Genomic DNA, 13,332 nt, shown 5'->3' with positions numbered 1-13,332 from the left:
TAACTCGTTTGTGGAAAACCCGAAAGGGGTTGATATTATGACCAATCACCGCGCAGCTCGTTGCTATACAAGCCAGAGGCTTCCAGTTTTGGTGAGTGTGCTGTCCAGACACATCCCGTGTTATTAAAAATAAATAAACGGTAAGAAGACCCTCATATTTTCACCCATGCAGCAGAACTGATAGCTTGTCAACGATGTTGTGTTGCTGCTTCAAGTCATTTCTAGCAATAGTTCTTTACTGTACTCCGAAACAGGATGCAACATACAAAGCAATAAATTACAAATGATCGAACTATCGATAAATAAACCTGCTTAATTAATTTACAAATAAGAATTAAAAACATCGACATTTGTTTAAATTTATAATTAAGTCTATTTTACTAGACTACACATGCATGGTCTCGTCGACCCGTGCGCGCCTCGATTGCGCAATTGATAACTTCAGTCAACATAGAAATTTCTATTAATAGATTAACTTGACTCTAAACGATTCATTTTTTTAAACACAGGTAGTTAGAAGTATAGTTACCGAACATAAACCTTCTATATAGATTCATAATTCTTTGCAATTGATTTGTGATATTAATTATATCACTTTTATGTTATTTAATTGGGTCTGTTTCATATACCATTATTTATTGCCATTTATATAAATTTAAGGAAAGAAAATGACAGCTGGTTCAGTTGCTGTGCCTACAATTATTCCCCTGAGGTTCCCAAGCTCAGGACTGCACAAGACATCCATTGACTCAAACACCAAAATTGAACTTCGCTCAGGTTGATTTCAGATATATATGTATATAGTTGCTATGTTTTACAAACATACCATAAATATTGTGAATATCATTTTTAGTATTATTATAATGCTAAATTGCTCAACAAATCATTACTTATATGATAAGATCAGCTCTATTTGTTTAAGATTTTGAGAGTTAACATGATAATGTATGTTTATGCATCTTTTCCCACATTCATTTGTGATAAGGTTTTTTAGATTATATATATGAGGATTGTATAGCAGTAATTTATAAAATATATTAAAAAGATGTGCTAAAAATAGAAAGTATTGTAAGAGGGTCAATGAAGAAGTTGACTAAGCTGCTATATGCATGATATGCGGCTACAATATATGATTTTGTGAGGTGCCTAACAGCATTAATTGTAATGTTATCAGGGGCCACTAACAATTGAGAATACTAGACAATATGATGTAATATTCACTATAGTAGCTACTATAATATGAGCATTCATTTGCGCATTTAATAGGCTTATTTTTCTGATGGTGTTGGTTGCACAGAGACAAAAGATGCAAGCATTTTTTACACCATTAATGGCACCAAGCCAGAACCATTTCAGCGCTTTGGTGACAGATGCACCATGGAGTACAGAGGACCATTCACACTTCCTGCTGGCAAACAAACAGTCAAAGCTGTTGCATTAATCACGTATGTTATATTCTAAGAATTTTTTTTTTTTAGGCCCTTCGCCCCTCCTGGGGCATAGGCCATCGACTACAGCCTTAACTGTTGTCGATGTTTTGGTAGCAAGGATTTGTTTTACGGGGTGGGGGTGCTGGCCCCAAGCCCAACCCTCCTCTTTTTTCAGCTGGGCTTGGGACCGTCCTTGGCGGAGGGCAGCCAGCTCTGTAAACAGAGAAAGAACAGTGCACGTGCAGAGAAAGAACAGCATGCCCGAGACGAGAAATGAACTCAGGGCAGCCAACCTTCACTGTATTGGTGACAGGCGCTAACAGCGCTAGCAGCGCTAGCTGTTGCGCCACAGGGCCGCCCTCTAAGAATTTTAGTCTGAAGCTAATGTTTAATGGTATTTCTTTTCATATTTTGTTCTATCTATCGTGAATAGAAATCGATCACCAACCAAAGATGTGTCTGTATATCTGTGACAGGAATAATTGTAGAAAAAGTTAATGATGAAGACATGTCGATGTGTCACAGTGAAAGAATTATAGGCAGATGCACACGTGTGTGCATGTGTGTGTGATAGAGAAAGAAATAATAAAAAAGAGTCAAACAGTAGCAAAGACATGCTGGATGCTATTGTTTCACAGTGAAGGCAACAGGCAAAGTGCTGTGGTGACAAAACATTTGAAGTGGAGTTTGCTCCCCCACCAGAAGTCCTACCTGTTGATGATGACATGGAATTTCAGAATGACCTTAAGCGTGAAAGGTCCAGGGTATGTGCTGTTATTTTGGTTTTATGTTTTATTTATTTTATTTTTTGAAATGGGGTCATAGAATTAACACACTCAGCTTTGGCGATGTTGTAGGATGAATGACACTTTCAAGAGACTGGCAATTTTGCCATTGAAATGAAAATTTGTTGCATAAGTTGACAAGGAGCAGAACAGATTATTTTTTATTTACATTTTCAACTAAAGATGCTTTAAATTTTTCATTTACTTGTTGGGATGTAGTTGAAAACTATGTCTTTTTTATATAGCTATTTCAGAGCTTTAATTGAACTTTCAGGTAAACCAGTTAATCACAATGCACATTGCATGTAACAGCTATTATAGAGATGAATTCACAAAATGTTCATGAGTCAGAATTGTTGCCTCCATCTGCTAAAGTCTAAATGAAAGTTTAAGGTTTAAGAAATTCACTAGAAATCTGTCATTATTATGGCAAATCAAAGGAATACATCATACATGTTGCTGTTTACTTTGAAAATGAGATCTCTTCAAACAAGAATGATTTATATCTGTTTTGAGAATGATATCTTCTTGATTGATCAGTTTAAAAACACTTTGTTTCTATCATTAAGTATTTCTTAATAGATTGCCATTTTCTCTCATTGTTGAAAGTATTATCCATTTACAAGCACTGAAAATGATCGACTTCTTGCCATTGTTCAAATTGCACTAGTGGCCTGCTGTATATTAGAAAAAGAAAACTAAAAAATAATTTGCTTTGACAATTTTGCAAGTCATTGCAACAAAATCATAATTAATCTGTTTATTCTTATTGATTTCTTTATTTTTTATGGATACTTCCATAACTAATTTAGTAAAACATCCCATGTAGGTGCTGAAACATTAGTTTTGGAAACATTTAAGGCAAGAAAAAGCATGAACTCTTCTGTTTGGTTTGAAATTTGTGACTTTTCTAATTTAGGTTCATTTTATTCAGATGCAGCTTGCACGGGCAAAATCTGACTTACTACGGTCTTCTGCTTCAGCATGGACAGATGTTTCAGCCACCAACAGGTTAAACCAAACTTTGGCAGGTGAGTATACCCCCCATGTATTTTGATATAGTTAATGCATACATGTTTTATAATTGGTTGTAGGCTGGGTCCTTTTGACCAGAAAAAATTCACAAATGACAGATATACTTCTTCAAGGTTTCAAATCATTACATGATGTAATTAATAACTATAATTAGTAATCAGCCAGAATAACTGCTTATGGGAGGGTACAGAATTGGACAATGATTTCACTAGTAATTTGTCAAATCCTCATTGTTTGTCTGGTAAAAACAAATTCTTTTAGCATATTACTATATTCTGTTTTAATGATTTTTCATATGACATTCAGTCTGCAGCTGATTTGACTTTCAAATGCTACAGTGTTAGGTGAGGAGTTTCCCAGTTTGCAGTCAGGGACCATATTTTTGAAGCGTGAATAAGTCATTTGCCAAAGGGAAATCAGAAAAAAAACTTGCCTTCATAATTATAACATACTGCTTGATGTTACATTAATTAATTTAATTTGTGTACTTGTAACACGCAGCATTACGACCAAGATATGTCGCTCTATCTGCACTGACCAGTAATGATAAAAGGCAGACAGTGGAAGGTTCTTCTAATTCCCTTTACAGTGGAAGGTTAGGCACACTGAACAGATGCAGTGAATGCAGCCTTGCCATTACACGTAATCTTTGAGGAGTCAATAAAGTTCTGCTTCCAAAAATATCTTATAGTTATTATGACATTTATATGGAAGCTCAACTCGTAATCTTTGGTGCAATCGCACGACTTCCGCAGATAGAAATATCATTCCATCAACACAACTCTTGTTAGAGCAACACACTAACGGTTATTTTAAACGGAACTACCTGAGATACCTGATGTCAGTCATGTCAGACTTGTCTGTATTGCACAAAAAGCTTGCTGTGATACCTTGACATCAAATTTTTCTGAAGCAACTGCAGGAAGGTAATTGGAATTTGAAGGCGACACTGCCGATGTGTAGATCTAAAATCTAAGTAATGAAATCTTTGCCTGAAGCATCATCCACAGAGTGTGGACCCCACCTTATGGTTATGAACACATTAAGGCGCTAGCTGCTAGCCCTTGATTTCCCCAGTTTTGTCCCGGGGCAATGACTAATCCTTGCATCATGAATACCGCCTCTGAAATTTAATGGATAATAACCAGATTATTCTTTATGTTTATGTTCTTAACATTAATTGTCAACGTAAAAGACTTATTTAAGCATTCTTGTTTAAGGAAGACCCTTTTTAAAAAAAATTTTATGGATCTTTTTCAGTTTATTTAAGTTACTTGTTCATGATGCATGTAAATTACTAGGACTGACCGAGCTTTTGGTTGATCTTTCTGGTAATGAAATATATATACACTAGGTATTTTGTGGGTGAATTAAACAGTTTTAGAGAAAGATATGGGGTAACATGGACTAGCACAGTTGCAGAGGGGTGTGTGAGTAACACAGTTGCAGAGAGAAATGTGATTAGTAGTCACAAAGTTGCAGAGAGAGATGTGTGACTAATGCAAATATGTGTGAGTAACAGTTGCAGAGAGAGAGAGAAAGAGATGTTTGTAAATAACAAAGTTACAGAAAGTAAAATTTAAGTGACTGAAAAAGATAGGCACAAAGAGACAAGCAAGAGATGTGTGTGAATAACACCATCACACAGAATGAAGTGGGAGTGAATAAGACAGGCACAGAGACAAGAGAGAGATGTGTGCACAAGAGAGTTACTGGCACCACCATAAGCTGTATCTCCCCTTTCATTTGAAACATCATGTGCACACACCCTCTCACTCGCACGCACACACATACACACACTTTTGCTACACTGAAGTCAAGCATGAACAAGCTTGACTAAAATGAAGTAATAGATTCAAGTAATAGTTTACAACATAATCACAGCTGGAAGAATTAGCAGCAGAAACCAACCTGAACCAAGGCTGTACCCTAGCTAGCATCGCTATGTAGAAGACCATAATATATGTATATATATAGTAGCAAAACGTACTAAATTATGAACTTCTTTAGTGCTAGTGAATGTTTTACATATAAGAACAAAATTACTTTTCATATTCATAGCAATGCTTTCTTTCAGATACCACTGTAACGGGCAGTATGCGGAGAAAATCTCCTGTTTCTGCTCGCTTTACTGAAAGCCGACATCATCCTAGTATCAGCAGATCAAGTGAATTACAAGTAAATGAACAATCAGATTTTGCTTACAAATGAAAATTGATAATGGAAGTTTTCTAAGTTACTCTAATTATTCTCTGTTAGGATCATTAGTTCTAGACTTCATTTATGTTTTAGTTTACATGAGACTTTTAAAGAGTAGTACACAAGTTAGAAAACACTAATTGTATAAAAACTTTACATAATCTTGTTGCTGTTTTTAACTGGTTCTTCTGATTGCAGCTTACAAATGGACCTGTTAACTATGACATCAGGCAATCTGATGAGCGAATGTTGCCAGATGAATATACAACTGATGCCATACAGGCCCTCCAGAACATGGCCATCCAAAAATAGGCGTGACTTTCTCAAGTAAGATTGCCAAAATGTTCTTGCACTGTCCATGCATGCAGAGCAGTATTATATGACTGCATGTAGGGAATGAGGTAATTGATTTTATTAATATCCTTGACAATCTAGCTGATACCTAAGAAAATTTAGAAAATTCTCTCTTTGTTACAATAATGAAATATATTGCCTTATTGGGAGGAACTAAAATGGCCAATATAAACCTGCATCATGGATGTATACTTCCCACAAGACTTTTTGGGGGAGTGTTGGGGGGGGGGGGGCAAGGCGTTGATAATTTCAGAGTGCAGGTACTGAAGAAACTTTATCTATTTCTATAATAACAATCATTTGAAAATGCATATCTATCATAGCTGAAACTCCAAGCATGTTATAATCATCAAATTCAAAAGGGTTGTAAAATAGTTTAAGATCTGAGAAGATCATGAATATGTGGTCATGTGCAAGGGACAGAAAGAGTGGGGATATAGTGATGGCGGAGGTATAGGGTTGTAGACCTACAATCACAAGAGCTAGGTATCCTCAAAAAAGTATCCAGCCTAAATATCTGGATTGCTGACAGTTAAAGAAGGGAATGGGGTGAGGAATTCCAAATGCTGGAATCTAAATATGGATACAGGCAGCCATATCAGCCTGTAAACTAAAACCAAACATAAATTTGTTGGTTTCAGCTTTACCACCACTGCAGCTGGTCAATACCCAAGCACGGTAAGACATTTTATTTTATGAACAGCAGTCTTTCCTGTCATCAGCAGTACCTTAGCTCTACTTGGCTGTGGGAAGATGTAATGCATGTGAGATATTAAGCATGTGAGCATTCTGCTGTAACTATTTACAGGCTTTTGTGAGTAGTACTACTGGACCACAGAATGTCTGTTTTCTTCAGAATCAGTGGATCCCACCTGCATATCCGCCTACAAGTTTCCGTGCACCCCTCAATACCTTCATGCCTCACAGCACAGATATCAGTATGTTGATGCCGTCTGAATCTTCAAAACGAACTGAAACAAAAAGTGTAGCTGTGCAGACAGCCGGTCTGTTTTATCCATCCCAGCGTAAGATTGATCAGATTCAAAAAGAAGTGGAAGATAAGATGACTTTTGAGAAACAGATGAGGGATCGGCGACCTGTTACTTCTGCTGTGAGCCCAGGCAGAGGTACAAATATGTTTGTGATATATGAACTATTTTATGTAAATCTGTTTTTGTGGCAAAAAGGGACAGATATTTCAAGAGTTCTTTTCACATAACCTATTTGAATTTTTTTTAATTGGGAAATATTGCATGTGAGGGTTGGTTAGAAAATTCATTTAGAAAATAACATATGATAAAACAGAATTTGTAAAATACTTTTTTAGCTTAAGTGAACTAACTTTTCTGTCGACTCTTGTATCTTCAGGCTGAGACCGTATTTGTTTTCATATGAAAAAGGTGTATACAAGAATAAACAGAATTTTTTTTATTAATTTTGCAGGGAGTGAGATGTAATAGGACTAATGACTAAAGTAGTTTTCAGATGATGAATTGTTGCAAAAAGCTTTTTAAAAACTGTTGTTCTTGATTCTTTGCTATTTTATCATTCAGGGTACTGGAGAAAGCAAGTTGACCACATTTGTCTGCATCTGAAGGCACATGCTCAGAATGATGCCGAATTCCGAGCACTTATTGCTGATCCAAAAATGGGTCGTGTAAGTCTAAATGGATGGGCCATTATCTATATTTCACAAATAATCATCAATAGTGTTTTACACTTAGTAAGTAAAAACATATATAAAAAGATTGTGAAGTGAGGTTTATTTCTCTGATTGTGTAAAGTGACGTTTATTTCTCTAAGATTTCTGTGCTCACTGTTGATCATCACTCTCAGCTCATCACGAGTTCGGTGCAAGAGGATGGCTTTGAACTCAGTCTGACTCTGACCTTTGCAATACGTGAAAGCAAAGATCCATTTGTGGGTCGGCAGCTAGGCATTTCTACAAGCAATGGCTACCTCAGCCAGCGCACTGACCATGACAGTTCTTCAGAAGAAGAAATTAGTGAGTGTAGTTAATTCATTTACAACAGATGTAAAACAAAATATACAAACACAGATGCACACACACAGAGACACTCATGAACAGATATGAAATTTATGAAGAAAATTTTTAGTATTAGCCAGTGGTGATGCAGCAGTTTCTCCCATTTTTTTCATCATGTATTTAAAATATAAATGAAAAAAATTCAAATATTTTTTTAAATCATAAACCACCACATATTCTTAAACAAAGTCATATACATGAACAGGGAAACTGGTTGAACGTTTTTTTTTTCAGAAAAAGCATAAACATTTTAACCTTTATTTGATGTCAGCTAGAGTACATGTCATTTATTATCATGTATTATTGATTTTCTTAGATATGCAGGGTCACATGTTTTCAATCAGCAGCATCACATCTCACCGAAAAGAAATGTGTACAGCTGAATGTTAATGGGTGCTGTCAGGTTTCTAAACTATAGTTATATCAAGAAATGAAGAAACCTTCTCTATGCACTCTATAATACAGAGCCAAGTGGAGTAGTTCAGTCGGGTAGCTCTGTTTCATTAATTGTCTTTATGTATTTTATAGTGAGTGAAGATAATATCACATCCAGATCAACAACTTCTACTGGGAAAAAAAAATCAGCAAAGAGATCTAAGGCAAAAAAGAAGATATCTCCACAAATTTCTGTGAGTTTCTTGTTGTTTGGATACCTAAGTAATTTGCTGTGATAACTGCACTCAGAGAGATATATTTACCCTTTATGTTAGTCATTTGTGCACTTCTTTGATAACGTACCTTTCATGCTCTGCCTTCTGATGGCAGATGCACCTTTCTAGTCAAGCAATGGATGAATCATACAGTCAGCTAAAATGCTTTATGGACAATATTCTGAATCGCTTATATTTTGTAAATCATTTAGCTGACAGCTTTGAGTTAACCATCCATCTAGGCCAGTGGTTCTTAACCTGGGTTCGATCGAACCCTAGGGGTTTGGTGAGTCAGTCTCAGGGGTTCGGCAGAGCCTCCGCCACGGAGGTCAAGACACACCCGCAATTCGTGATGACACTAAAGAAGGGTTCAGTGAATGTGCATATGAAACTAATGAAGGGTTCGGTGAATGTGCTTATGAAACTTGTGGGTTCGGTACCTCAAAAAAGGTTAAGAACCACTGATCTAGGCCCTAGAAGCATGTTGCATATCTGGCCTCTGATTGACTGCATGCTCATAATTACCTTAAGAGAAGCCTTCCATAACATACCATATGTGCCAGGGCTGCTAATTGATGCTTAAGACTCACAACATGCCTTGGAACATTGGATATAGGCTTGATTTTTGTCTGCAGATTTTACTTGTCTAGACTTTGTAGAGTGGAAGATACCAGAAGTACTCTCTTTAATCTTGGCTGCTTGTGGTTATCACTAATCTCCCTTAAGGGAGGGTTTGTTTGTTTGTTTTGGAAGGAAGACAGAAGTATTATATTCCTAGAAACTGTTTAAAATCACGCTATTGACTACTCAAGATGACCACCAGTTTTGCTTTGCAGCCACAAAATGTAAAACTGCTGAGACACCTCGGAGAGGGTGGAGAAGATTCAGGTACAACAATTCAGCAGCTAATTGATGAAGTGAGTCTAGAGCACACATTCAACACCTTCATTGAAAATGTAGTTACAACTAAGTGGCATTTTCCATTTGCTTGCATTGTTGTTTCTTGTAACTTTTGTAAAAAGTATATCTTGCTAAATTAAGGTCGGGGGAAGCATATCTAGTTGCATATTAAAGACCTTCTGCAACCATGCATGCATCTTTGAGTCGGAAAAATTATCTTTCAGTTATGTGATGTTGATTGCATTCCGTCGAGCTCCGTGGTCTTTCTTTGGGTCACTGCTTTAAAGGAAGAGGCTGATTTTATTGTCCTATACAGTTTTTGAATGTTTATTTGTGTCTGATGAGTTGTGATAGTGTGCAGGTCTGGTTAGTGTTGATCTAGAAATGTGAGGTGTAGTTGGTACTGGTCTGGGCAGGTGTAATTTATCGCTGTGCTATCCATTTAATTAAACTTTGGTACCTATAAAGTTGTATGGATTTTGATGTTATGCATCGTTTTTGCAGTTCATATTGTAAAATATAAATAAAACATTGCTTAAAGGGAGCTGATCCTAACTGTATCAACAAGAGTGGTCTTCCTGCTCTTCATGTGGCAGCCAAAAACAAGCGTATTGAGTGCATACCCGTCCTAATCCAAGCTGGTGCAGAGGTCAATGCAAAGGGACCTTCTTCTATGTAAGCAATGGTGCAGCACAGCATCAGTGATGACATCATGCAGAAATACAATCCTTTGCTTGAATCATGGATAATACTTTCCACTTTGACTTACTCTGTCGTTTCTGGCACTGGTCCTCAGTACCTCTCTGAACACACTCCCATCTATACACTTGCACGACCTCTTTGCTCATCTTCTGACACCAGGCTACTTCTAGTCTCACTAGCTAAAACAATGATATATGGACAGAGGTGTTTCTCCTACCAAGCCCCATCAACTTGGAACAGATCACCCATCAGTCCTTCATCACTCTGATTCTCTTACCTCCTTTAAGTCTAAACTTCAGATATATCTTTTCAGAATGACAATTTCACTGTGACCTTGTCCTGACCATGAGCTTGCATACCGTGTGCCTGTAGTTACTTTGTGTATGAGTGAGTGCATGTTGTAGAAGATCCAGTTAACCTCCTACATTCTTAAAGTGTTCATTAATTTTTATCTGTTACATGATTTTTCTTGCACAAGCATACAAGAGCCAGGATCATTCTCTAGATACCTGTTTGATCTTCATTTCATATCTGTTTGTTGTTTTCTCATCAGCCTCTTTGTGTACATAATTGCAGTAAAGGTAATTCAGCCCTTCATGAAGCAGTTACACTTGGTCCTGATGGTATAAAGACCGTGGAAACATTGCTGAAGTAAGAATTAAGTTTCTTTATCTTTTGATTTCTTTTGATTAGTAGATTAACTTTGATGTGATCTGCTTTCAGTTGACTTATTTTAGAAGATGTGATTATTTGAAACAATTATTTTTCCTAATCATGTGTACTTATTAAGCATATTTTAAAATAATCACATTAATACAAAAACACTTTTCAACATTTACTTGCCATTGGTAGTCGTCACAAAAAGTAGGGAAAATAGTATCTGTAGTGGTAGGGATATAAATAGGCAAAATGTCAAGACACCCAAACAGCTGTCATTCCCAGAAATTAATTCATGCAATTTTTTTTCCTTTGTATATGAAAGACTACTGATATGTTACAAAACACGAATTAATTTTTCACAACAGCGCTTCTGATTTCATACAAAGATTGGAAAATGACAAATTATTTTCTTATAGCATTAAATATATTTCACATTAAATAACATATATGACACCAAATCGGACAGAAATATAGAAGGTTGCCATTGTCACGGCTTGATTTGTAAGGCACAGATTTGCTTGTTACATGTGTATGAATAATAACTGTCCATTTCTGTATAGCTGTGGAGCTGACCAAAATGTTAAAAATGACCGTGGAGAAACAGCATTTGATATGGCAACTAAAGCTGGTTATGAAAATATCATCAAGTGTTTCACCACAGCACTTGGACAGTCAAAACTTCAAAAGATGGTTCGACCCCGCAGTTCAGCAGAGTAAATCTGATCGATTGGTGTGTACCCAGCAAACTTGTTTCTCAGCCAACATTGAAATTAGCCAATGTCACTTTTGGAGTCAAGCAGTCCATTCGCATATTACAGAAACATGACACACATTCACATATTGGTCCAACAATGGGCGCTAGTACAAAAAACTTGGCTATCTGTGTAAATTCAGGTGGTGATTGCATGCTATATTTGTCTTACACTAGCTGAATATAAGAAAAAGCTTAGTCCAATCTGCGAAAGGGATTGCAGTCTACACTGTTTTCAGATATTGACTTTGAAACGATGGAGTGTGGGATAGTGTATTAATCCTTATATCGTTATCATCCACCAAACAGGTGTGGTTTTCCAATTACACAGGGTCAAGTGAAGAGATAGGACAAGAAATTTTTATAAGTATTGTTTATACAGATAGTTGTCATAAACAAATTACTAATGAAATAAAATGATTAAAAATGCTTTGATGAAAAGTGCACTTAAAACAAATGCTTTTTACTTGTTTAGCAAGATTCTCTAGAAGCTTTTGGTAACTGAGAGAACTGTACAGTAATCAAAATGAAATGAATGCCTTGTGTGACAAAGCTGTTTAGCCTATGGGTCTTCGGTGTTTCATCACAAGATTAAACAATTTTTAATTCTGCTGGCAAGTCAACTTTTAACTTTGTCCTTGTATTGGTGATGGAACAAGAAAAAAAAAAATCCTTCACTAAAACTATATTTAACACATTAGCACAAAATTATTTGCACAGTCGTAGGTAAAACTGTAGTATGTAGCAGTTGCAATGCACAACTTTGAAACTAAGATCATCTTGATCAGTGTCTCAGTTATTCTGTTGCTTTCAATATTGGTAGGTCATGCTTGTTTATGAAACTCACCTCATTTTTGTAATGTCCATCTGTGTTGTCCCTACTAAACCTACAAAATAAAGTTTAGCACAGTAATTTATTAGTTTATTGGCTGTGAGATAAAATTTAATGAGACCATTCACAAAATGGTTTTAACATATTTATCAGTAACATGCTAGTAAAGACTTTTCTATTTCATATGCTTTGTTATTCTTTTCATTTGTAACACATGCTAAAGGATTTTATTAACAAATATAATTTTTAGTGATAAACTTAGAGGGAACATGGCATTATCATGACAAATTGTCAACATTTGTGTAATACAGGAATTGTCTTAATCGCCTTTTTTTAATGTTCATTTTATGATTTATCTTTTGTCATGAAAAAGATTAAACGAACAAAAAATTTTTGTGTGAAATTTCCTGAATATGTTTGCAAGGCTGAAGACACTGTACCTATGGCATTAACAATATTATGTAACTTGTCCTTTTGCTTCTAGTTATTTCAATGACAAAGCTTCTAATTAATTTAGGTAATGTACACCATTAAAAAGGTGACTTATCTCGGCACATCTATTTCTACAATTAAAGATTTTAACCAGCAATAAAAATTGTGATATTTTTCATACCAAAAATACAGTTGTGCACTCAATGCCAAGTTAAACATTATTGGTGAATTCTTTCATTTCACTATATGTTTGTTATGTTGGCAGAAAATAGAAACATAAAATGTATCAATGTTATATTTTTCAGACAATTTGGGACATTATTGAAAACCTACTATTGCCAGCTGTGCAGGCTACAGCTTAAAAACAAATCTAATTTTTACCATAGTATTCATTCAACCAAATAAAACAATTAATGCAGAACTTTCCATAAGGCATTATCTAATTAATTTAATTAAGCATGAAAAAATAATAACCTGATAACAAAAAAAATGTAATATCTTCTGAAAATAATTAATAATATTCAGCACCCCTATATTTGTGCTGCCTGTGCACAA

General features: G+C 35.7%; 1 protein-coding gene across 1 annotated transcript; it reads left to right on the top strand.

The window, feature by feature from the left end:
• Positions 1-51: 51 nt before the first annotated feature.
• Positions 52-12,738, top strand: LOC112569765 (double zinc ribbon and ankyrin repeat-containing protein 1-like). The gene is given in 18 exon segments (XM_025247659.1): positions 52-140; positions 661-777; positions 1,298-1,445; positions 2,069-2,100; positions 2,103-2,194; positions 3,150-3,246; positions 5,328-5,428; positions 5,648-5,676; positions 5,678-5,776; positions 6,445-6,481; positions 6,660-6,930; positions 7,357-7,460; positions 7,640-7,808; positions 8,379-8,479; positions 9,337-9,417; positions 9,942-10,075; positions 10,679-10,753; positions 11,323-12,738. Coding segments are annotated over 17 exon segments (1,836 nt in total). The 5' UTR covers positions 52-140; positions 661-668; the 3' UTR covers positions 11,480-12,738.
• Positions 12,739-13,332: the final 594 nt, after the last annotated feature.

Source organism: Pomacea canaliculata, linkage group LG8, assembly GCF_003073045.1.
Source record: "Pomacea canaliculata isolate SZHN2017 linkage group LG8, ASM307304v1, whole genome shotgun sequence".
Lineage (NCBI taxonomy): Eukaryota > Metazoa > Mollusca > Gastropoda > Architaenioglossa > Ampullariidae > Pomacea > Pomacea canaliculata.
The sequence above is the reverse complement of the archived record's forward strand: the minus strand, read 5'-3'. Positions and strand labels throughout refer to the sequence as shown.